The sequence below is a fragment of the Pelobates fuscus genome, chromosome 8 (genome assembly GCF_036172605.1).
Source record: "Pelobates fuscus isolate aPelFus1 chromosome 8, aPelFus1.pri, whole genome shotgun sequence".
In the NCBI taxonomy this organism is placed as follows: Eukaryota; Metazoa; Chordata; class Amphibia; order Anura; family Pelobatidae; genus Pelobates; species Pelobates fuscus.
Window position 1 is genome coordinate 179,703,122 of NC_086324.1, and position 26,141 is coordinate 179,729,262.

Here is a 26,141-nt window from a genome sequence, read left to right on the forward strand (position 1 = left end):
GGATGCTTTTTGGCGGTTGTAGATGTGTAACAGATTTTGGGGGTCAAAGTTAGAAAAAGTGTGTGTTTTAAAACATTTTTCATCATATTTTATAATTTTTTTTATAGTAAATTATATGATATGATGAAAATAATGGTATCTTTAGAAAGCCCATTTAATGGCGAGACAAACGGTATATAATATGTGTGGGTACAGTGAATGAGTAAGAGGAAAATTACAGCTAAACACAAACACCGCAGAAATGTAAAAACAGCCCTGGTCCATAACGGTAAGAAAATTGAAAACCAATCTGGCCACTAAGGGGTTAAAGCCCCTTTTTGTCTTTTAAAAACAGTATACAATATGTGTTGGGGCAATAAATGAGAGCGATGCAAATTTAAGTTGAACACACACATGATAAACATTGCTTGTGTCCTTAAAGGGTTAAAGGAGAGAAATGGGACTCTAGATACGGACTTTCTGCATGATGTGACCATAGTCCGCTCCGGCACATCCTCTGATTGGCTGGATCTGCTCAGATGATGAACAGGCTCACATGCTAATGGGTGTAGCTCAGAGAAAGTGATGTTCTAAAGATATATATGTGTGTGTGTGTGTGTGTGTGTGTGTGTGTGTGTGTGTAGCGGAGTTTGAGAATAATGCAGACGCACGCTGTAAGTATAAAATAACAGAACTGTACGGTGCCTCATGGTTTCCTCTTTGTATTCTGCATTGTGCACTTTGTTACATTGTATCTGTCATTACTTCCTGAGTGTAACATTGTGTAATGTGTCTCACACTAGCCGTAAAGCGCAGGTTGTGTTACATTGTGTAATGTGTCTCACACTAGCCGTAAAGCGCAGGTTGTGTTACATTGTGTAATCTGTGTCACACTAGCCGTAAAGCGCAGGTTGTGTTACATTGTGTAATGTGTCTCACACTAGCCGTAAAGCGCAGGTTGTGGTGCGTTGTGTAATGTGTCTCACACTAGCTGTAAAGCGCAGGTTGTGTTACATTGTGTAATGTGTCTCACACTAGCCGTAAAGCGCAGGTTGTGTTACATTGTGTAATGTGTCTCACACTAGCCGTAAAGCGCAGGTTGTGTTACATTGTGTAATGTGTCTCACACTAGCTGTAAAGCGCAGGTTGTGTTACATTGTGTAATGTGTCTCACACTAGCTGTAAAGCGCAGGTTGTGTTACATTGTTTAATGTGTCTCACACTAGCCGTAAAGCGCAGGTTGTGTTACATTGTGTAATGTGACTCACACTAGCTGTAAAGCGCAGGTTGTGTTACATTGTGTAATGTGTCTCACACTAGCCGTAAAGCGCAGGTTGTGTTACATTGTGTAATGTGTCTCACACTAGCCGGAAAGCGCAGGTTGTGTTACGTTGCGTAATGTGTCTCACACTAGCTGTAAAGCGCAGGTTGTGTTACATTGTGTAATCTGTCTCACACTAGCCATAAAGCGCAGGTTGTGTTACATTGTGTAATGTGTCTCACACTAGCAGTAAAGCGCAGGTTGTGTTACATTGTGTAATCTGTCACACTAGCCGTAAAGCGCAGGTTGTGTTACATTGTGTAATGTGTCTCACACTAGCCGTAAAGCGCAGGTTGTGTTACATTGTGTAATGTGTCTCACACTAGCCGTAAAGCGCAGGTTGTGTTACATTGTGTAATGTGTCTCACACTAGCCGTAAAGCGCAGGTTGTGTTACATTGTGTAATCTGTCTCACACTAGCAGTAAAGCGCAGGTTGTTTTATGTTGTGTAATCTGTGTCACACTAGCCGTAAAGCGCAGGTTGTGTTACGTTGTGTAATCTGTGTCACACTAGCCGTAAAGCGCAGGTTGTGTTACGTTGTGTAATCTGTGTCACACTAGCCGTAAAGCGCAGGTTGTGTTACATTGTGTAATCTGTCTCACACTAGCCGTAAAGCGCGGGTTGTGTTACATTGTGTAATGTGTCTCACACTAGCTGTAAAGCGCGGGTTGTGTTATATTGTGTAATGTGTCTCACACTAGCCGTAAAGCGCGGGTTGTGTTACATTGTGTAATGTCTGTCACACTAGCCGTAAAGCGCAGGTTGTGTTACATTGTGTAATGTGTCTCACACTAGCCGTAAAGCGCAGGTTGTGTTACATTGTGTAATGTGTCTCACACTAGCCGTAAAGCGCAGGTTGTGTTACATTGTGTAATGTGTCTCACACTAGCCGTAAAGCGCAGGTTGTGTTACATTGTGTAATCTGTCTCACACTAGCAGTAAAGCGCAGGTTGTTTTATGTTGTGTAATCTGTGTCACACTAGCCGTAAAGCGCAGGTTGTGTTACGTTGTGTAATCTGTGTCACACTAGCCGTAAAGCGCAGGTTGTGTTACATTGTGTAATGTGTCTCACACTAGCCGTAAAGCGCGGGTTGTGTTACATTGTGTAATGTGTCTCACACTAGCTGTAAAGCGCGGGTTGTGTTATATTGTGTAATGTGTCTCACACTAGCCGTAAAGCGCGGGTTGTGTTACATTGTGTAATGTCTGTCACACTAGCCGTAAAGCGCAGGTTGTGGTGCGTTGTGTAATGTGTCTCACACTAGCTGTAAAGCGCAGGTTGTGTTACATTGTGTAATGTCTGTCACACTAGCCGTAAAGCGCAGGTTGTTGTGCGTTGTGTAATGTGTCTCACACTAGCCGTAAAGCGCAGGTTGTGTTACATTGTGTAATGTGTCTCACACTAGCCGTAAAGCGCGGGTTGTGTTACATTGTGTAATGTGTCTCACACTAGCCGTAAAGCGCGGGTTGTGTTACATTGTGTAATGTGTCTCACACTAGCCGTAAAGCGCAGGTTGTGTTACGTTGTGTAATCTGTCTCACACTAGCCGGAAAGCGCAGGTTGTGTTACATTGTGTAATGTGTCTCACACTAGCTGTAAAGCGCAGGTTGTGTTACGTTGTGTAATCTGTCTCATACTAGCCGTAAAGCGCGGGTTGTGTTACATTGTGTAATGTGTCTCACACTAGCCGTAAAGCGCGGGTTGTGTTACATTGTGTAATGTGTCTCACACTAGCCGTAAAGCGCGGGTTGTGTTACATTGTGTAATGTGTCTCACACTAGCCGTAAAGCGCAGGTTGTGTTACGTTGTGTAATCTGTCTCACACTAGCCGGAAAGCGCAGGTTGTGTTACATTGTGTAATGTGTCTCACACTAGCCGTAAAGCGCAGGTTGTGTTACGTTGTGTAATCTGTCTCACACTAGCCGTAAAGCGCGGGTTGTGTTACATTGTGTAATGTGTCTCACACTAGCCGTAAAGCGCAGGTTGTGTTACGTTGTGTAATCTGTCTCACACTAGCCGGAAAGCGCAGGTTGTGTTACATTGTGTAATGTGTCTCACACTAGCCGTAAAGCGCGGGTTGTGTTACATTGTGTAATGTGTCTCACACTAGCCGTAAAGCGCAGGTTGTGTTACGTTGTGTAATCTGTCTCACACTAGCCGTAAAGCGCAGGTTGTGTTACATTGTGTAATGTGTCTCACACTAGCTGTAAAGCGCAGGTTGTGTTACATTGTGTAATCTGTCTCACACTAGCCGTAAAGCGCAGGTTGTGTTACATTGTGTAATGTGTCTCACACTAGCCGTAAAGCGCGGGTTGTGTTACATTGTGTAATGTGTCTCACACTAGCCGTAAAGCGCGGGTTGTGTTACATTGTGTAATCTGTCTCACACTAGCCGTAAAGCGCGGGTTGTGTTACATTGTGTAATCTGTCTCACACTAGCCGTAAAGCGCAGGTTGTGTTACATTGTGTAATGTGTCTCACACTAGCCGTAAAGCGCGGGTTGTGTTACATTGTGTAATCTGTCTCACACTAGCCGTAAAGCGCAGGTTGTGTTACATTGTGTAATCTGTCTCACACTAGCCGGAAAGCGCGGGTTGTGTTACATTGTGTAATCTGTGTCACACTAGCTGTAAAGCGCAGGTTGTGTTACATTGTGTAATCTGTCTCACACTAGCCGTAAAGCGCGGGTTGTGTTACGTTGTGTAATGTGTCTCACACTAGCCGTAAAGCGCAGGTTGTGTTACGTTGTGTAATCTGTCTCACACTAGCCGTAAAGCGCGGGTTGTGTTACGTTGTGTAATGTGTCTCACACTAGCCGTAAAGCGCAGGTTGTGTTACGTTGTGTAATGTGTCTCACACTAGCCGTAAAGCGCAGGTTGTGTTACGTTGTGTAATGTGTCTCACACTAGCCGTAAAGCGCAGGTTGTGTTACGTTGTGTAATGTGTCTCACACTAGCCGTAAAGCGCAGGTTGTGTTATGTTGTGTAATGTGTCTCACACTAGCCGTAAAGCGCAGGTTGTGTTACGTTGTGTAATGTGTCTCACACTAGCCGTAAAGCGCAGGTTTTGTTACATTGTGTAATGTGTCTCACACTAGCCGTAAAGCGCAGGTTGTGTTACGTTGTGTAATGTGTCTCACACTAGCCGTAAAGCGCAGGTTGTGTTACATTGTGTAATGTGTCTCACACTAGCCGTAAAGCGCAGGTTTTGTTACATTGTGTAATGTGTCTCACACTAGCCGTAAAGCGCAGGTTGTGTTACATTGTGTAATCTGTGTCACACTAGCCGTAAAGCGCAGGCTGTGTTACATTGTGTAATCTGTCTCACACTAGCCGTAAGCGCAGGTTGTGTTACATTGTGTAATCTGTCTCACACTAGCCGTAAAGCGCAGGTTGTGTTACATTGTGTAATGTGTCTCACACTAGCCGTAAAGCGCAGGTTGTGTTACGTTGTGTAATGTGTCTCACACTAGCCGTAAAGCGCAGGTTGTGTTACGTTGTGTAATCTGTGTCACACTAGCCGTAAAGCGCAGGTTGTGTTACATTGTGTAATCTGTCTCACACTAGCTGTAAAGCGCAGGTTGTGTTACGTTGTGTAATGTGTCTCACACTAGCCGTAAAGCGCAGGTTGTGTTACATTGTGTAATGTGTCTCACACTAGCTGTAAAGCGCAGGTTGTGTTACATTGTGTAATCTGTGTCACACTAGCCGTAAAGCGCAGGTTGTGTTACGTTGTGTAATGTGTCTCACACTAGCCGTAAAGCGCAGGTTGTGTTACATTGTGTAATGTGTCTCACACTAGCCGTAAAGCGCAGGTTGTGTTACATTGTGTAATCTGTCACACTAGCTGGAAAGCGCAGGTTGTGTTACGTTGTGTAATCTGTCTCACACTAGCCGTAAAGCGCAGGTTGTGTTACATTGTGTAATGTGTCTCACACTAGCCGTAAAGCGCAGGTTGTGTTACATTGTGTAATGTGTCTCACACTAGCCGGAAAGCGCAGGTTGTGTTACGTTGCGTAATGTGTCTCACACTAAACGTAAAGCACAGGTTGTGTTACATTGTGTAATGTGTCTCACACTAGCTGTAAAGCGCAGGTTGTTTTATGTTGTGTAATCTGTGTCACACTAGCTGTAAAGCGCAGGTTGTGTTACATTGTGTAATGTGTCTCACACTAGCCGTAAAGCGCAGGTTGTGTTACGTTGTGTAATGTGTCTCACACTAGCCGTAAAGCGCAGGTTGTGTTACGTTGTGTAATGTGTCTCACACTAGCCGTAAAGCGCAGGTTGTGTTACATTGTGTAATGTGTCTCACACTAGCCGTAAAGCGCAGGTTGTGTTACATTGTGTAATGTGTCTCACACTAGCCGTAAAGCGCGGGTTGTGTTACGTTGTGTAATCTGTCTCACACTAGCCGTAAAGCGCAGGTTGTGTTACATTGTGTAATGTGTCTCACACTAGCCGTAAAGCGCGGGTTGTGTTACGTTGTGTAATCTGTCTCACACTAGCCGTAAAGCGCAGGTTGTGTTACATTGTGTAATCTGTCTCACACTAGCCGTAAAGCGCAGGTTGTGTTACGTTGTGTAATGTGTCTCACACTAGCCGTAAAGCGCGGGTTGTGTTACGTTGTGTAATCTGTCTCACACTAGCCGTAAAGCGCAGGTTGTGTTACATTGTGTAATGTGTCTCACACTAGCCGTAAAGCGCGGGTTGTGTTACGTTGTGTAATCTGTCTCACACTAGCCGTAAAGCGCAGGTTGTGTTACGTTGTGTAATGTGTCTCACACTAGCCGTAAAGCGCGGGTTGTGTTACGTTGTGTAATCTGTCTCACACTAGCCGTAAAGCGCAGGTTGTGTTACATTGTGTAATGTGTCTCACACTAGCCGTAAAGCGCGGGTTGTGTTACGTTGTGTAATCTGTCTCACACTAGCCGTAAAGCGCAGGTTGTGTTACATTGTGTAATCTGTCTCACACTAGCCGTAAAGCGCAGGTTGTGTTACGTTGTGTAATGTGTCTCACACTAGCCGTAAAGCGCAGGTTGTGTTACATTGTGTAATGTGTCTCACACTAGCCGTAAAGCGCGGGTTGTGTTACGTTGTGTAATCTGTCTCACACTAGCCGTAAAGCGCAGGTTGTGTTACGTTGTGTAATCTGTCTCACACTAGCCGTAAAGCGCAGGTTGTGTTACGTTGTGTAATGTGTCTCACACTAGCCGTAAAGCGCAGGTTGTGTTACATTGTGTAATGTGTCTCACACTAGCCGTAAAGCGCGGGTTGTGTTACGTTGTGTAATGTGTCACACACTAGCTGTAAAGCGCGGGTTGTGTTACGTTGTGTAATCTGTCTCACACTAGCCGTAAAGCGCAGGTTGTGTTACGTTGTGTAATCTGTCTCACACTAGCCGTAAAGTGCAGGTTGTGTTACGTTGTGTAATCTGTCTCACACTAGCCGTAAAGCGCAGGTTGTGTTACGTTGTGTAATCTGTCTCACACTAGCCGTAAAGCGCAGGTTGTGTTACGTTGTGTAATGTGTCTCACACTAGCCGTAAAGCGCAGGTTGTGTTACATTGTGTAATGTGTCTCACACTAGCCGTAAAGCGCGGGTTGTGTTACGTTGTGTAATCTGTCTCACACTAGCCGTAAAGCGCAGGTTGTGTTACGTTGTGTAATCTGTCTCACACTAGCCGTAAAGTGCAGGTTGTGTTACATTGTGTAATCTGTGTCACACTAGCCGTAAAGCGCAGGTTGTGTTACATTGTGTAATCTGTCTCACACTAGCCGTAAAGCGCAGGTTGTGTTACATTGTGTAATGTGTCTCACACTAGCCGTAAAGCGCAGGTTGTGTTACATTGTGTAATGTGTCTCACACTAGCCGTAAAGCGCAGGTTGTGTTACATTGTGTTATCTGTGTCACACTAGCCGTAAAGCGCGGGTTGTGTTACGTTGTGTAATGTGTGTCACACTAGCCGTAAAGCGCGGGTTGTGTTACGTTGTGTAATGTGTCTCACACTAGCCGTAAAGCGCAGGTTGTTTTACGTTGTGTAACCTGTGTCACACTAGCCGTAAAGCGCAGGTTGTGTTACATTGTGTAATCTGTCTCACACTAGCCGTAAAGCGCAGGTTGTGTTACATTGTGTAATGTGTCTCACACTAACCGTAAAGCGCAGGTTGTGTTACATTGTGTAATGTGTCTCACACTAGCCGTAAAGCGCAGGTTGTGTTACATTGTGTAATGTGTCTCACACTAGCCGTAAAGCGCAGGTTGTGTTACATTGTGTAATCTGTCTCACACTAGCCGTAAAGCGCAGGTTGTGTTACATTGTGTAATGTGTCTCACACTAGCCGTAAAGCGCAGGTTGTGTTACATTGTGTAACCTGTGTCACACTAGCCGTAAAGCGCAGGTTGTGTTACATTGTGTAATGTGTCTCACACTAGCAGTAAAGCGCAGGTTGTGTTATGTTGTGTAATGTGTCTCACACTAGCTGTAAAGCGCAGGTTGTGTTACATTGTGTAATGTGTCTCACACTAGCCGTAAAGTGCAGGTTGTGTTACGTTGTGTAATGTGTCTCACACTAGCTGTAAAGCGCAGGTTGTTTTATGTTGTGTAATCTGTGTCACACTAGCCGTAAAGCGCAGGTTGTGTTACATTGTGTAATGTGTCTCACACTAGCCGTAAAGCGCGGGTTGTGTTACGTTGTGTAATCTGTCTCACACTAGCCGTAAAGCGCAGGTTGTGTTACGTTGTGTAACCTGTGTCACACTAGCCGTAAAGCGCGGGTTGTGTTACATTGTGTAATCTGTCTCACACTAGCCGTAAAGCGCTGGTTGTGTTACATTGTGTAATGTGTCTCACACTAGCCGTAAAGCGCGGGTTGTGTTACATTGTGTAATCTGTGCCACACTAGCTGTAAAGCGCAGGTTGTGTTACATTGTGTAATGTGTCTCACACTAGCTGTAAAGCGCAGGTTGTTTTATGTTGTGTAATCTGTGTCACACTAGCCGTAAAGCGCAGGTTGTGTTACATTGTGTAATGTGTCTCACACTAGCCGTAAAGCGCGGGTTGTGTTACGTTGTGTAATCTGTCTCACACTAGCCGTAAAGCGCAGGTTGTGTTACGTTGTGTAACCTGTGTCACACTAGCCGTAAAGCGCAGGTTGTGTAACATTGTGTAATGTGTCTCACACTAGCCGTAAAGCGCGGGTTGTGTTACGTTGTGTAATCTGTCTCACACTAGCCGTAAAGCGCAGGTTGTGTTACGTTGTGTAACCTGTGTCACACTAGCCGTAAAGCGCGGGTTGTGTTACATTGTGTAATCTGTCTCACACTAGCCGTAAAGCGCAGGTTGTGTTACATTGTGTAATGTGTCTCACACTAGCCGTAAAGCGCAGGTTGTGTTACATTGTGTAATGTGTCTCACACTAGCCGTAAAGCGCGGGTTGTGTTACATTGTGTAATCTGTCTCACACTAGCCGTAAAGCGCAGGTTGTGTAACATTGTGTAATGTGTCTCACACTAGCCGTAAAGCGCAGGTTGTGTTACATTGTGTAATCTGTCTCACACTAGCCGTAAAGCGCAGGTTGTGTTACGTTGTGTAATCTGTCTCACACTAGCCGTAAAGCGCAGGTTGTGTTACGTTGTGTAATCTGTGTCACACTAGCCGTAAAGCGCAGGTTGTGTTACATTGTGTAATGTGTCTCACACTAGCCGTAAAGCGCGGGTTGTGTTACGTTGTGTAATCTGTCTCACACTAGCCGTAAAGCGCAGGTTGTGTTACGTTGTGTAACCTGTGTCACAGTAGCCGTAAAGCGCAGGTTGTGTAACATTGTTTAATGTGTCTCACACTAGCCGTAAAGCGCGGGTTGTGTTACATTGTGTAATCTGTGCCACACTAGCTGTAAAGCGCAGGTTGTGTTACATTGTGTAATGTGTCTCACACTAGCTGTAAAGCGCAGGTTGTTTTATGTTGTGTAATCTGTGTCACACTAGCCGTAAAGCGCAGGTTGTGTTACATTGTGTAATGTGTCTCACACTAGCCGTAAAGCGCAGGTTGTGTTACATTGTGTAATGTGTCTCACACTAGCCGTAAAGCGCGGGTTGTGTTACGTTGTGTAATCTGTCTCACACTAGCCATAAAGCGCAGGTTGTGTTACGTTGTGTAACCTGTGTCACACTAGCCGTAAAGCGCAGGTTGTGTAACATTGTGTAATGTGTCTCACACTAGCCGTAAAGCGCGGGTTGTGTTACGTTGTGTAATCTGTCTCACACTAGCCGTAAAGCGCAGGTTGTGTTACGTTGTGTAACCTGTGTCACACTAGCCGTAAAGCGCGGGTTGTGTTACATTGTGTAATCTGTCTCACACTAGCCGTAAAGCGCAGGTTGTGTTACATTGTGTAATGTGTCTCACACTAGCCGTAAAGCGCGGGTTGTGTTACGTTGTGTAATCTGTCTCACACTAGCCGTAAAGCGCAGGTTGTGTTACGTTGTGTAACCTGTGTCACACTAGCCGTAAAGCGCAGGTTGTGTAACATTGTGTAATGTGTCTCACACTAGCCGTAAAGCGCAGGTTGTGTTACATTGTGTAATCTATCTCACACTAGCCGTAAAGCGCAGGTTGTGTTACTTTGTGTAATCTGTCTCACACTAGCCGTAAAGCGCAGGTTGTGTTACGTTGTGTAATCTGTGTCACACTAGCCGTAAAGCGCAGGTTGTGTTACATTGTGTAATGTGTCTCACACTAGCCGTAAAGCGCGGGTTGTGTTACGTTGTGTAATCTGTCTCACACTAGCCGTAAAGCGCAGGTTGTGTTACGTTGTGTAATCTGTCTCACACTAGCCGTAAAGCGCAGGTTGTGTTACATTGTGTAATGTGTCTCACACTAGCCGTAAAGCGCGGGTTGTGTTACGTTGTGTAATCTGTCTCACACTAGCCGTAAAGCGCAGGTTGTGTTACGTTGTGTAACCTGTGTCACACTAGCCGTAAAGCGCAGGTTGTGTAACATTGTGTAATGTGTCTCACACTAGCCGTAAAGCGCAGGTTGTGTTACATTGTGTAATCTGTCTCACACTAGCCGTAAAGCGCAGGTTGTGTTACGTTGTGTAATGTTTCTCACACTAGCCGTAAAGCGCAGGTTGTGTTACATTGTGTAATCTGTCTCACACTAGCCGTAAAGCGCAGGTTGTGTTACATTGTGTAATGTGTCTCACACTAGCCGTAAAGCGCAGGTTGTGTTACGTTGTGTAATGTGTCTCACACTAGCTGTAAAGCGCAGGTTGTGTTACATTGTGTAACCTGTGTCACACTAGCCGTAAAGCGCAGGTTGTGGTGCGTTGTGTAATCTGTGTCACACTAGCCGTAAAGCACAGGTTGTGGTGCGTTGTGTAATCTGTCTCACACTAGCCGTAAAGCGCAGGTTGTGTTGCATTGTGTAATGTGTCTCACACTAGCCGTAAAGCGCAGGTTGTGTTACATTGTGTAATGTGTCTCACACTAGCCGTAAAGCGCAGGTTGTGTTACATTGTGTAATGTGTCTCACACTAGCTGTAAAGCGCAGGTTGTTTTACATTGTGTAATCTGTGCCACACTAGCCGTAAAGCGCAGGTTGTGTTACATTGTGTAATCTGTCTCACACTAGCTGTAAGACGCAGGTTGTTTTACATTGTGTAACCTGTGTCACACTAGCCGTAAAGCGCAGGTTGTGTTACGTTGTGTAATCTGTTTTACACTAGCTGTAAAGCGCAGGTTGTGTTACATTGTGTAATGTGTCTCACACTAGCCGTAAAGCGCAGGTTGTGTTACGTTGTGTAATCTGTCTCACACTAGCTGTAAAGTGCAGGTTGTGTTACATTGTGTAATCTGACTTACACTAGCTGCAAAGCGCAGGTTGTGTTACATTGTGTATATTCACACTGTCATCTTTGTGTTTAGCAGGTTTGTGCTATGCCGAAAATGCACAAGACAACAAAGCACTGTGGGAGCAGCTTACAACGGCCAAAAAGATGGTGTGTTTATTCCTACCCAATCTATTTCTTAAATGTCTCTAAAGTCACTATAATTGCAGACCTACCTAAACAGAGACAAATTACTCTCACCCACACACACAGACTGCTAGTCTCACCTACATACATAGACTGGTATCCACACACACACACTGATTGCTAGTCTCTAATAAATACATAGACTGGTACTTTCACTCACACACTGATTGCTAGTCTCGCCTACATACATAGACTGGTACCCTCACTCACACACAGACTGCTAACCTCACCTACATACATAGACTGGTACTTTCACTCACACACTGATTGCTAGTCTTGCCTACATAGATAGACTGGTACCCTCACTCACACACAGACTGCTAGCCTCACCTACATACATAGACTGGTACTTTCACTCACACACTGACTGCTAGTCTCGCCTACATACATAGACTGGTACTTTCACTCACACACTGACTGCTAGTCTCACCTACATACATAGACTGGTACTTTCACTCACACACTGACTGCTAGTCTCGCCTACATAAATAGACTGGTACTTTCACTCACACACAGACTGCTAGTCTCGCCTACATACATAGACTGGTACTTTCACTCACACACTGACTGCTAGTCTCGCCTACATACATAGACTGGTACTTTCACTCACACACTGACTGCTAGTCTCACCTACATACATAGACTGGTACTTTCACTCACACACTGACTGCTAGTCTCGCCTACATAAATAGACTGGTACTTTCACTCACACACAGACTGCTAGTCTCGCCTACATACATAGACTGGTACTTTCACTCACACACTGACTGCTAGTCTCGCCTACATAAATAGACTGGTACTTTCACTCACACACAGACTGCTAGTCTCGCCTACATACATAGACTGGTACTTTCACTCACACACTGACTGCTAGTCTCGCCTACATACATAGACTGGTACTTTCACTCACACACTGACTGCTAGTCTCGCCTACATACATAGACTGGTACTCTCACTCACACACTGACTGCTAGTCTCGCCTTCATACATAGACTGGTACTTTCACTCACACACTGACTGCTAGTCTCGCCTACATACATAGACTGGTACTTTCACTCACACACAGACTGATACCTTCTCTCCCCCAAGAGATCTGAAATTCCACTTACTACTCATCCTGTCTCTGATCCTGTGCCGTTCCAGGTTACCCATGCCTCGCCTGTCAATCAGACGCCGGCTTGGTCAGCTTCCTCCCAAATTGCTGCGGCTGCACTCCTGGAAACTACTCAGACCCTTTGCAAAGGCTGGGCTCAGCCCTACTAGCAGAGTTAGCAAGGTGAGTGTAGGTGATCTTTCTGACACAATAATAAAATCTCCTTGGACTCATTTTTTTATTTGTTTTTTACATGCAAGCAATATATTGCTAAAATTAGACTATGCAATTTGTTTATTCATTATTTTATTTACAAGTAGGGAGCTTTGACTTCCGTCCTTGTAATTATACTGTTAAAAGAATGTGTCCGACAGCAGTGGAATGGGGTGTTATAGAAGGCTCTAGGTTTTAGAGAAGGGCTAGGAGTGAGAGGGCATGCATTTGGGAAGGTCCCAACTCAATATGAACAAATTTCACATCTCCCAATCTACGAGTTGGGAGAAGAAAGTGGTGGGTAATTGTCCTCCTTGACGCTTTCATGTTTACCCCTTCACCAATGGTATATATACAAAGTTAAAAACAACAGAGTTAACCGTCAAATACTATATAGCACGCAGTACCCTAGGTATATAAGTGTACCCTTATAAACACTCAAGAAACAATAGTGACAAGAAAAAAAGAAAAACCAAAGGTACGAAATAATGTGGATCACCAAAGTGATAATATGTAAATAAATATAATACCAGCTGTAAATATGCAGAAATATAAGAGCTCAGAATGGTATCTGCAAAAAATATGAACAATACATAGGGTAATATTGTAAAGAACCACTAAGAGATATGGGTGGTGTAAAACTCACAAAGGTAAGATGAATTCAGGCATATCTCCCTCTGTTATTAGGGAACTGCGCAGTATAGGAAACCTCCAGCGATGGTTGTCAGTATAAGTGGATGACAAAATCTTCTAATGCACTCCAAACAGAGAAAAGACAATGGATAGTGCAGATTGTATTAAAAAATAACAATTTTATTGCATATATTGCACTTACAGTGTATCAGAGTAAAAACAGCATGTCTCCACACTGGGTGGTATTTAAAAGCAGCAACTGGACCGATCAGGATACAGAATCAGGAACAGTAGTAGCAGCACCAAACAAAATACAAATAAAAGTTCGGTTTAAAAACAAAATAAACAGATCCAACGCGTTTCGTCCTTCTCTGGACTTCCTCAGGGATGTGTAGTGGTGATGGGGATGGGAGTCTTCTTAAATATCCGTCTGGTAATGCTTCAAATGATTGCCGGTGTTGGTGTGCGTTCCACTGTGGAACGCATGTTACTTCCGCATGACGTCACTTCCGGTTTGACGAGTATAACGAAAAAATAATTTCCATTGAAAATGACAGCTAAAGTAACAGTAGTAATGATCATATCGAAACATGGAACCAGTTAAGTTCCTATTAATCTACAAAACAAGCCTCATATACAAGAATATAAGTATAAACAAACTAGATTATTGGACATTGAGCATAATTAGATGCTATATAATTATATTAAAAAGCATAATGCATAATACTATCTATCCTTAGTTTGGGGCTCATCCAGTGAATATTGTACTGGAGGAAAAATTTGAAAAAATAGAGAAATTTTTTTTTCTTTTTTTCTTGTCACTATATACAAAGTTAACCCTATATGGGGTACTTCAAATCCTTGATCGAGAGCAGATTTATATCCCCAAAAAATCATTATATCAATGATTGAGTATAGATTCATAGCCAGATAAACCATCAGTTCGAGTCACAGTTAAACCATCGGATGATCGAGCCCCAGATAGCCCCCAGATAAACCATCGGATCATTGAATGCAGATTTATGTTTGTAACGGCACCCCCGGGCATAAAAGGGGTTAACAGCCGTTTAGTAGATCTTCCCCTTCCAGAGACACAGGCACAGCTACAGTAGACACCAATCCACCGAACCGGAGAAGCATATGAATGCCGTAAACAGCTGAACCGGAAACAGCCGAATAGGACAAACCATACGAATAGGTTTACACTCCTAGCAGACAAACTGGAACAGCATACAGTAAATCCCCCCAAGAACGAGACAAAGCTCTGTGTTGAGGGTCAAGCAGTGAACAGCCAGAGCTGTGGGTTTATTTTTCTTATATACACATTAGTACCACCCACAGGGTTTTGGAAAACAACCAATAAACACGTACAATACACTCAGACACTCCCACACAAAATCCTCCCCTCTGCCTGTGATACAATTACCTTACACAATGGGTAATGTAATTATCACAGACAGAGAAATACAGTTTTTTACAGCATATTCATAACTTCTAAAATATACATCACATTCACATGAATTATATATTCACAATCAATCCATTCAGGGGAACAACATATCAAAAAATGGCATGAATCAGACCAGGGGTTCAGAAGTTAGTAAAGTATCTTTTGGGGCCTGGCTGGTAGCATGGCTATCTGGCCCAAACCGGTTTTACAGAGCCCTCTATCCTGGAGACAATGGGGAAAATAATCCAATTATATCCAGGGATAGAGGCAGACTCCATTGAGCACATGTTACCAGTAAAACACAAAAGGATACAAAAATACACAACTCCTATCATACTGAATTGAACGGACCAAATCTCCCAGGGTCCATAGTCACAGGGCAAGAGGCGGGCAACCAGGCTCCTCCAATGCAATGTGGCGAGATTGGTGTTGTCACAATGTTCTAGATAAATCCTCAGATCATTAAGTTCAGATTTACATTCTAGATAAATCCTCAGATCATTGAGCGCAGATTTACGTTCTAGATAAATCCTCAGATCATTGAGCGCAGATTTACGTTCTAGATAAATCCTCAGATCATTGAGCGCAGATTTACGTTCTAGATAAATCCTCAGATCATTGAGTGCAGATTTACATCCTAGATAAATCCTCAGATCATTGAGTGCAGATTTACGTTCTAGATAAATCCTCAGATCATTGAATGCAGATTTACGTTCTAGATAAATCCTCAGATCATTGAGCGCAGATTTACATCCTAGATAAATCCTCAGATCATTGAGTGCAGATTTACATCCTAGATAAATCCTCAGATCATTGAGCGCAGATTTACGTTCTAGATAAATCCTCAGATCATTGAGTGCAGATTTACATCCTAGATAAATCCTCAGATCATTGAGCGCAGATTTACATCCTAGATAAATCCTCTGATTATTGAGCGCAGATTTACGTTCTAGATAAATCTTCAGATCATTGAGTGCAGATTTACATCCTAGATAAATCCTCAGATCATTGAGCGCAGATTTACATCCTAGATAAATCCTCTGATTATTGAGTGCAGATTTACGTTCTAGATAAATCCTCAGATCATTGAGCGCAGATTTACGTTCTAGATAAATCCTCAGATCATTGAGTGCAGATTTACATCCTAGATAAATCCTCTGATCATTGAGTGCAGATTTACGTTCTAGATAAATCCTCAGATCATTGAGTGCAGATTTACATCCTAGATAAATCCTCTGATCATTGAGTGCAGATTTACGTTCTAGATAAATCCTCAGATCATTGAGCGCAGATTTACGTTCTAGATAAATCCTCAGATCATTGAGTGCAGTTTCATATCTCACAAGTCAGGAAAGCTACATTCCACATACTTCTAATCCTAATGTGAACAAATTAGGGGCGAGAAGCAAATCTAACTTAAGGCTAACCAAGAATTGGACCAGTGATGAAGAGGTGGATACCAAGAGTGAATCATTGTACAGTATCACACATGTCATGTTCTGTCTCCCACCAGGCCATGTACAGCAGAGCTCCTACCCGTCTCTTATCACGTCTCTGGGGCCTCCTGAATGAGGTCTGCCTCCCTCGATGGCTACGTCTCCCACTTCTCTCGATTTATGTGTGGGCTTTCTCTGTCAATATGTCTGAGGCAAAAGAGGAAGATCTAAATCGATATCAGAACTTGGGTGAACTTTTCCGAAGACCACTAAAAGCAGCAGCAAGGCCCATTGCCTCTCACCAGGTGGTGCGTATAATTAACCCATTATCAGAGAATAAATATTGTTAATCACCCAAAATACAGTAGATGCAAGCTTCTTCAAATCTTTCTAACACATGAAAGAGAAAAAGTAAAACAAAAAATGTATGAGGAAAAAAAAGAATTGGTGCTGTTCTCAATTTTACAGCAAGAATCAATTGCCCAGCATTCACGCCTTCCAGCACCACACCCATATATTTATTTATTAAAACAACCAGCTAACATTGCCAGTCACCATCTCTTTCCCTGGACCTTGGAGTGTTTTTAAAATGTATTCCTATTGGTGCCAGATGCTGTCAGGTGATCATGAAGTGGATAATGAAATTAGTTATGTATTCCGATTAGTGCCAATTATGGTTAGTTTTTAAACTATGGGAATGGAGGGGAGGGGCTTGTGGCATCTGAGAAAGCCGATTTGCTTGGTGAAATGTGTCATCGCTGGCACTTTGTAGTCATGACCATGGCACATGGTGTCCGTGAATGTGTCCAGAGGTCAGGGATGGTGAATTTTCACTGATTGTTTTAATAAAACATATATTAATCTAACCTCATATAACCTATGTTTTATTCCCTAAACGTGCGCTTCCTAACTTGGTTTGCTATCATTTATATATGTTTGGAAAGAGTGTGCATTGGAGTGCAGCAACCTTTGGGTGCCTGTATGTTGCTCGTTTCCATACATCTATGTCCATGCAGATAGTTCTGCCTATTAGTTACTGTAACGGCTACCCAGTGTCAGGGTACCTGTAGTCTCTACCTCAGAGGAGGTGAGAGACTTAGACGTTTATCCTCCCAGAGGGGTTGTTTCTTCCGTTCCTCGCGGTCCTCTCGGCCGTTTACAAGCCGATCGCGAGGGATCCACTTCCTTATATGACGCGACGCTCATTAGTCGACGTCATGACGCCAACCCGGGTCGACCTGTCAGTCAAGTCCCGAGCACTAATCAGGACTCGTCGGGGGCGTGATTACCCTCTAGAATCAAGGTATAAAGTAAGGCTTTCGGCATCTGCTTATTGCCCTGTCGTGGTTCTAGCCTGTCTAGTCACTCAGTGCTCTTGTATTCTAGTTGTCTCTTTGGTTCTGACCCAGCTTGTTTGTACTACCCTGTTTATCTCTGTTACCCTTGACTCGGCTTGTCTCTCGCTTACCTGTCCTCTCGTTCCCTCGACCTCGGCTTGTTCCTAGACCATTCTCTACTTACTCCTTACGTTAAGTCCGGCCATTCTAAGGTCCGGTATACGTACCTACCACCTGTTTGTACTCTGCGTGTTGGATCCCTGTCCCGATCCTGACATTACGACAGGGCCAATGGATCCTGCAGGTACAAACACTCAGGTTGGTCCTTCTGACTCTAGGTTCGACGCCATGGATCACAGAATGGACCAGATGGCTCTAGCACTACAGGCGTTACTATCTTGTTCTAGTAATCAACCAGAGGAGATGCGTAATACTTCTATCTCCCCTGTGAGTTCAGGTCTAGAGGTAGCCACTGTAGGTGCTTCTTCCCGTATCACTCCACCTGTACGTTATGGTGGTTCTCCAGAGAAGTGTCGTGGTTTCTTAAACCAAATAGGTATCCATTTCGAATTACAACCCCGCTCCTATCCTACAGATAGGGCGAAGGTTGGATTTATTATCACATTACTTGTTGAGAAAGCTTTGAGATGGGCCAATCCATTGTGGGAAAATGATAATCCGTTAGTATATAATTATAATGCCTTTGTAGCTGCTTTCAGAAGAACTTTTGACCCTCCAGGTAGAAAGGTCAATGCAGCTAGATTACTGTTGCGCCTTAGACAAGATAACCGAACACTTGTGGATTATGCACTAGAGTTCAGGTCCTTGGCGGCAGAAGTTAAGTGGAATGAACAGGCTTATATAGATGTATTTTTAAACGGGTTATCAGACATAATCCTTGACGAGGTTGCTACTAGAGAGCTTCCTGAAAATTTGGAGGATTTAATTTCTTTTATTTCTCGCATTGATGAACGTTTAAGAGAGAGGCAGAACACTCGAGAGAGAAACCGTAGACCTTCCTTTAAACTAGCTCCTTCATTTCAAAATTCTGAATCCACAACCTCACTTTTTCCAGAACCTATGCAGATAGGCAATACTCGCCTCTCAGAAGAGGAGAGACAGTACAGGAGAAGGGAGGGGTTGTGTATGTACTGTGGAGTCAGAGGTCATTTACGCCTAAATTGTCCTAATCGCTCAGGAAACGCTCGCACCTAAGTTTCTCTAGAGGACAGGCCTTGGGTGTTTCTATTTTGTCCTCTAATCATAATTATAAAGATCACAGGCTTCTGCTACCCGTTTCTTTAACTTGGGAGAAGGGAGTACTAGAAACTATGGCATTGATAGATTCCGGAGCTGCTGAGAGCTTTATCGACCAAGTTTTTGTTACCAAACACGCTATCCCATCCCAGTTAAGGGAGACACCCTTGGCCGTTGAGGCCATAGATGGTAGACCTTTAGTTGAGCCTGTTATTTTTCGTGAAACCATACCCGTTAAATTAACTGTTGGTATCTTACACGAGGAAGACATATCTTTATTGCTTATTTCATCCCCTTCTGTTCCCATAGTCCTGGGGTATCCTTGGTTAAAAAAAACATAACCCTATTATTGATTGGGAATTAGGGGAGATAGTCTCATGGGGTCAGGGTTGTCAGGACAGGTGCTTACGGACAGTGTCACCGCTTTGCGCAGTTAACACACCGATTAATTCTACCTACTCTACAGAGGTACAAATACCGCCCCTGTACCTGGATTTAAAGGCAGTATTTGACAAAAAGAATGCTGATACTTTACCTCCACACAGGTCTTTTGATTGTAAGATTAATCTACTACCTGGTACTATGCCTCCCAGGGGTAATGTATATCCTTTGTCCACTAAAGAGAACTTAGTCTTAGAGGAGTATATTCGTGAGAACCTTGAAAAAGGATTCATTAGGAGATCCTCCTCTCCTGCCGGGGCTGGGTTTTTTTTTGTTAAGAAGAAGGATGGTACACTAAGACCTTGCATTGATTATCGAGGTTTGAACAAAATAACCATTAGAAATGCCTACCCAATTCCTTTGATTACCGAGCTCTTTGATCGTCTAAAAGGCTCCAAGATTTTCACCAAGTTAGATCTCAGAGGGGCGTATAACTTGGTGAGAATTCAGCAGGGACACGAGTGGATGACGGCGTTCAATACCCGTTATGGGCACTATGAATACACAGTAATGCCTTTTGGTCTCTGTAATTCACCGGCAGTATTTCAGGACCTGATCAATGAAGTTCTTAGGGAATTTCAACATGACTGCGTTATTGTATATCTGGATGATATACTTATACACTCTAGAGAGATTGAGACTCACCACAGACAAGTCAGAAGGGTATTGCGCAAGCTTCTTCAACATGGCCTGTACTGCAAATTGGAGAAATGCAGCTTTGACCAATCCCAGATAAACTTTCTTGGTTATGTGATTTCTGGGGAAGGGTTTAAGATGGACCCGGATAAGCTCCAGTCCATTTTGGATTGGCCTTTACCCAGGGGCCTCAAGGCCATTCAGAGGTTTATTGGATTCTCCAACTATTATAGGTGCTTCATTAAGGGATACTCTTCAATTATAGCTCCTATTACCAATATGACCAGACAGGGGGCTGACACTAAGAACTGGTCTACTGAAGCCCTTCTTGCCTTCAAAACACTCAAGGAACTGTTTGCTTCTGCACCAATTTTAGTTCACCCTGATACGACTCTGCCTTTCCTACTCGAGGTAGACGCCTCAGAGACAGGTATAGGTGCTATCCTGTCCCAAAGGTTAGGTGTGGATAAGCCCTTACATCCATGTGTTTTTTTTTTCCAAGAAACTATCAGGTCCTGAGAGCAGATATGACATTGGTGACAGGGAACTACTAGCAGTTATCATGGCTTTAAAGGAGTGGAGACATTTATTGGAGGGCACCTTACATCCTGTTACTATTTTGACAGACCACAAGAACTTGTCCTATATTGGGGAGGCCAAGCGCTTGTCCTCCAGGCAAGCTCGTTGGTCTTTATTCCTCACGCATTTCAATTACGTGCTCACTTATAGACCTGGTTCTAAGAATTCTAAAGCCGATGCTTTGTCTCGCCAAAATATGAACCTTCTGCGATATCTGAGCCGGTTTTGTCTTCTATAGTACCCAGGTGCAATATTATCGCCAACACGAGTCTTAAGATTCACTCTCCGTTGCTTGCTCAGATCATGAAGTTGCAGCATCTGGCGCCTAGACAGACTCCTGGGGCAAGGCATTTCGTTCCTCCTGAACTCCAACTGGAACTCTTACAGTGTTTTCACAACAGTAAGGCGGCTGGGCATCCGGGTATTCGCAAGACATGTTCCTTGATCTCTAAAGATTTCTGGTGGCCTTCTTTACGGAAGGATATTAGGGATTTCATCGGAGCATGTGAGGTCTGTATGAAGACTAAGCAACCTCATACGCTTCCATGTGGTTTGTTACATCCCTTGAACATTCCAGAGAGACCATGGTCCTGTTTGGCTATGGACTTCATTGTAGATTTGCCTGTTTCTAAAAAACAGACTGTGATCCTCACGGTGGTTGATAGGTTTACTAAGATGGCTCATTTTGTGCCCTTAACTAAACTTCCGACTTCTCCTGAATTGGCGGAGATATTCGCGAGAGAGATTTTTCGCTTACATGGGATACCTCCGGAATTGTTTCCGATAGAGGTTCCCAATTTGTTTCACATTTTTGGAGATCCTTCTGTTCTCAACTAGGCATCAAATTGAATTTTTCTTCTGCCTATCACCCTCAGTCTAACGGAGCTGCTGAACGTACCAATCAAAAGATTGAACAATATTTGCGTTGTTTTGTTTCTGAACACCAGGACGATTGGGTCGGTTTGATTCCTTGGGCGGAGTTTGCACACAATAATCTCATTTGTGATTCTACTCGTTCCAGCCCCTTCTTCATGAATTATGGCTTTCATCCTTCCATTCTTCCCTCGGTTTCTCCTTCCCAAGGGGTACCGTCGGTTGATGTTCATGTTGCCAATTTGAGGAAGTTGTGGGATCAGACTCGTCAAATTCTCCTACATAATTCCATGTTGTTCAAGAAACACGCTGATAAGCACAGAAGGGCGGCTCCGGTTTTTGTTCCAGGTGATAGGGTATGGTTGAGTACAAGAAACATTCGTTTAAAGGTTCCTTCTATGAAATTCGCTCCTCGTTACATTGGCCCTTACAGGGTTCTGACTCGAATTAACCCAGTTGCGTATCGCCTAGCTCTTCCAGCTGCCTTACGCATTCCTAACTCCTTTCATGTTTCCTTACTGAAACCGTTAGTCTGTAACAGATTTTCCTCCACTATATCCTCTCCTCGCTCTGTTCAGGTTGAGGGTCAGGAGGAGTATGAAATCAACTGCATCATCGATTCTCGAATCTCCCGGGGGAAGTTACAATATCTTATTGACTGGATGGGATATGGTCCTGAGGAGAGGACTTGGGTACCTCAGGAGGATGTACATGCTCCTCGCCTCCGCAGGGCTTTTCACTCCTGTTTTCCATCTCGTCCCGGTTCCTTCCGCCCGGTGGGCGTTTCTGAGAGGGGGGGTACTGTCAGGGTACCTGTAGTCTCTACCTCAGAGGAGGTGAGAGACTTAGACGTTTATCCTCCCAGAGGGGTTGTTTCTTCCGTTCCTTGCGGTCCTCTCGGCCGTTTACAAGCCGACCGCGAGGGATCCACTTCCTTATATGACGCGACGCTCAGTAGTCGACGTCATGACGCCAACCCGGGTCGACCTGTCAGTCAAGTCCCGAGCACTAATCAGGACTCGTCAGGGGCGTGATTACCCTCTAGAATCAAGGTATAAAGTAAGGCTTTCGGCATCTGCTCATTGCCCTGTCGTGGTTCTAGCCTGTCTAGTCACTCAGTGCTCTTGTATTCTAGTTGTCTCTTTGGTTCTGACCCGGCTTGTTTGTACTACCCTGTTTATCTCTGTTACCCTTGACTCGGCTTGTCTCTCGCTTACCTGTCCTCTCGTTCCCTCGACCTCGGCTTGTTCCTAGACCATTCTCTACTTACTCCTTACGTTAAGTCCGGCCATTCTAAGGTCCGGTATACGTACCTACCACCTGTTTGTACTCTGCGTGTTGGATCCCTGTCCCGATCCTGACACCCAGGTAGTGAGAGGGTATCAGCCGTTGGAGACGTCCTTTTTCCCAGCAAGCTGCTGTATAGTAATGAAGTTGGTTATTCCCATCCACAAGATCCAAGAGGAGAGTCAGGTTCAGCTGTTAAAAAGTAAAGTAATAATGCAGTAAAAATCCCCTTCCAAGAACGAGACGAGGCTACGTTTTGAAAGGTCAAGAAGAACTACATTTTAATGACAGGGATTCTCCTTTTATGCGCTTCTGCCCATGAAAGGGAGACACCTACATAATTAGGACAGTAACCAATTACAAACATGTTACATCCCACACATTTCCTCCCCTCAGATAAACAGTTAACATAATTATCACACACACATTTTTACCCGAGTTTTGGATGTACCCCAAATAGCCCCAATCTGGGGGAACAACATACTTAAAAATCATCCCATTCGGTTAAGGGGTTCGGGAGTTATGGGACTTTAAAGTTTTGACTGACCGCACAGGCACACTAGCCAAAAATAGTTCCATAAGTTTTAGCCTTGCGGTCGGTCCTCGTTCGTGCGGTGAAAAGGCACGAAAATCCTGCCATCCGTGAGTTTCCTGATGGTCGCTACAATCCCTGTATGTCTACCGAACGGCAGCACGGTCGGTAGTTCCAGCACGAATTTACGGTGTTATGGAGGTCTCAGCGGTGTTCGCCTACTCGAGTGTACGATTTTGGTTCCAGACACTCGACGGCAAATCACCGCTGTTCGTGAACTAAGATGGGCGCGAACACGTGTAAAAGTCCCGAAATGGCGGCCACCTAGTAAAAGAGTTTGTGCGTTTCATACGGATGGTAAGTGCCGACCTGGGAGGTAAACTACCACATAATTGAATAGCAGGGTGGTCCGGTGTTCGGTAGTTTGTGTTCATTCTTATACATGCTGAATCTCTACCGTACGGATTGCATAAAATAGACGAAAGTGGTTAAATGTCCCGAACGGTGTTAAAAGTAATCCACATGAACCAGGTAAGCACATTCCATTGTGGTTATAGTCTCTGTTAATGTGCATGTACCTGGTAAGTGGTTGAAGGGCCGGTTTAGCAATAAATGTTCCCATGCAAAGGTAAGGTTCTGTTACAGTTACCATGAGTTTTGTTGCGGTTTTCTTGTCTGTGTAGGTCAGTCCTTGTGATGGTCATATCTTGCACAGCGGCCGTAGTCGTGGATCTCAGATTGAGCAGGTTAAAGGTCTTACTTATTCACTGGAGAACTTCTTGGGACCCCAAGACTGGCGAGAACCTTCCAATTCGAGTAAGTTTCAAACCTTGTTGCATGTGCACCTTTTCTCTTCCTTGCACTGTGAAACCAAAACTGGTAATTAAGGCCCCCAAATCTTTCTTAATATCGCTCTTTGGTATGTCTTCTTTCTGTACCCTTAGCCTGCATATACATTCACCTGATGCTGTTAAAATGATTTATCTTCCATTCCTTCTGGTAATAATGTCTCTGCTTCCACCTTTGTCCCCATTATGGCTACTATCCCCCCGTCTCTTCCTCCGCCTTCTAACCTTTCTCTGTCCCAAGACCTCCCATTCCTGCAGCAACTGGGAGTGCGTCCAGCCAGTCGACTGTATCACCATGTTATATACCTGGCTCCTGGTGATTATCATCGATTCCACTCTCCAACAGACTGGAGCATCCATCACCGAAGACACTTCCCAGGTATCTTTTTTTTTTTTTTTACACTTTATGTACAGGTGAGAAAGAACCATTTTGTCGAAAATAGGAATTTCTTCTGACTCTCTGTGTCTCCAAGCACTCGCAAACACTGCTTTGTACAAACACCAGTCCTAGTACCAGGATATAAAGGAATACACCAACTCCATTCTTTACAAAAACTGAATTTTATTCAGAAACTGTTAATAGCCTTTGTGCTGCAAATAGAGGATGACGATACACTAGGCCACAAAGAAAGAGCGATTATTGGACAGAAATAAATATGAAGCTATAAAATTCAAGTGATTCTGTCCGGCCACAGTTCCTCCAAGCTTCAAAAAACTCTGACTCTTCTCTCCTCCACACTCTCTGTCCTGGTACAGAGAAAGAGGTGGATATAGTGAGTGTGGCAGAGAGGGGACATGTCACACTGTCAGACAGAGAAAGAGGTGGATGTAGCGGAGAGCTGATTTCTCGCAGCTATTCTCCACTTCGGATCCTAGGAAGGCTCAGGAACAAGTCATTAGTAAATCCACAGCAGAGTTTCCAGCAGGTAAAACGGTACAGCAATATCCCCACAGCACTCCCAATAACTGGACGACACACAGTTTCAGGAGTAGAACTGACTATCGTTTATTCCAAGGTTTCTTATAAAGCCTGCTCCCATGCAAGGGAGGGAACTACAGTAATTAGGACAGTAACCAATACAGTGCTTGTTACCTCCCACACATCTCCTCCCCTCAGAGTGAGTCATAATCCCCTTAACTTGCACAGCAATTTACCCCAAACCTGGATGTACCCCCAAACCATCCCCTAACATTAATATTAGGGTACCGCTAGGTAGCCCTGATCTGGGTGACTATAATATCCAAAATTCACCCAGATCGGACCAGTAGTTCGGTAGTTACGGGGAGGTGAAGTTTGACCGACCGCACACGAGTTGGTATCCGAAAAGGGTTCCATGAGAATGGGCCCTGCGGTCGGTCTCCGTTCGGCAGTTAAAACATACATTTATAATTGCCATCCACACTTAAATTCACATAGATGTTGGTTCCCTCATTCGGTACTTTGTTTCTACCGAATGGGGATTCGTTAGGACTCTCCGTTCGGCAGTTATGGAGCTCTGGAGGTCTCAGCGGTGTTCGGTTGTTTGAGTGTCCGATTTGAGTTCCAGACACTCGACGACCAAACACCGCTGAGATTTTCATGCGTAAGATGGCCGCCGCCACGTGTACGCATGCCGAATGGCGGCCACCCAGATACAATGTTAATGAGCCGGTTAACTTGCGGTTTAGAAGGAATGTGAACTTTAATTGCTGGCACACTTCTCTCTGGGGTGGTCCCTCAGTTCGGTAGTTTCCATAAGCATATGGTACGGATGGAAACTACCGAATAACATACAATTCACATAGTAAATATACGAATCGCAATTTAACCCCTTAAGGACACATGACGTGTGTGACACGTCATGATTCCCTTTTATTCCAGAAGTTTGGTCCTTAAGGGGTTAAACACAGGCAAAAAATAGAACGAATACAGTCACACAGGCATGTTATAGGACAGGCTTACTGCATTCCGCTACACTGCTCCCCCTTGCCCACAAGCCGGCATACACAGTCTGATCCCACACGGATCGGCTTGGGGATGACCGGGGTGCTCACGGATCATTTCTCCAGATCAGTTTGTCGTGACAACCCGTCGGCGTTTCCATTTTGCTTACCCGGGCAGTACTGAATGTTAAAGTCCAAAGGCTGCAGCGCCAAACTCCAGCGCAGCAGCCTGGCATTGTCCCCAGCCACCCGGTTCAGCCAGACTAACGGG

General features: G+C 44.2%; 1 protein-coding gene across 2 annotated transcripts in view; it reads left to right on the forward strand.

Moving 5' to 3' along the window:
• The first annotated feature begins 533 nt into the window (after positions 1 to 533).
• LOC134572109 (phosphatidylserine decarboxylase proenzyme, mitochondrial-like) overlaps positions 534 to 26,141 on the forward strand; it is a 48,342-nt gene continuing 22,734 nt past the window's right edge. The window contains exons 1-6 of one of the 2 annotated variants that reach the window (XM_063430935.1): positions 534 to 653; positions 11,223 to 11,296; positions 12,476 to 12,608; positions 16,235 to 16,465; positions 23,783 to 23,915; positions 24,189 to 24,326. In XM_063430935.1, coding sequence (XP_063287005.1) covers positions 639 to 653; positions 11,223 to 11,296; positions 12,476 to 12,608; positions 16,235 to 16,465; positions 23,783 to 23,915; positions 24,189 to 24,326 — 724 coding nt within the window. In that variant the 5' untranslated portion in view covers positions 534 to 638. The remainder of the gene's footprint in view (positions 654 to 11,222; positions 11,297 to 12,475; positions 12,609 to 16,234; positions 16,466 to 23,782; positions 23,916 to 24,188; positions 24,327 to 26,141) is intronic. The other variant, XM_063430937.1, reaches the window with a different exon arrangement.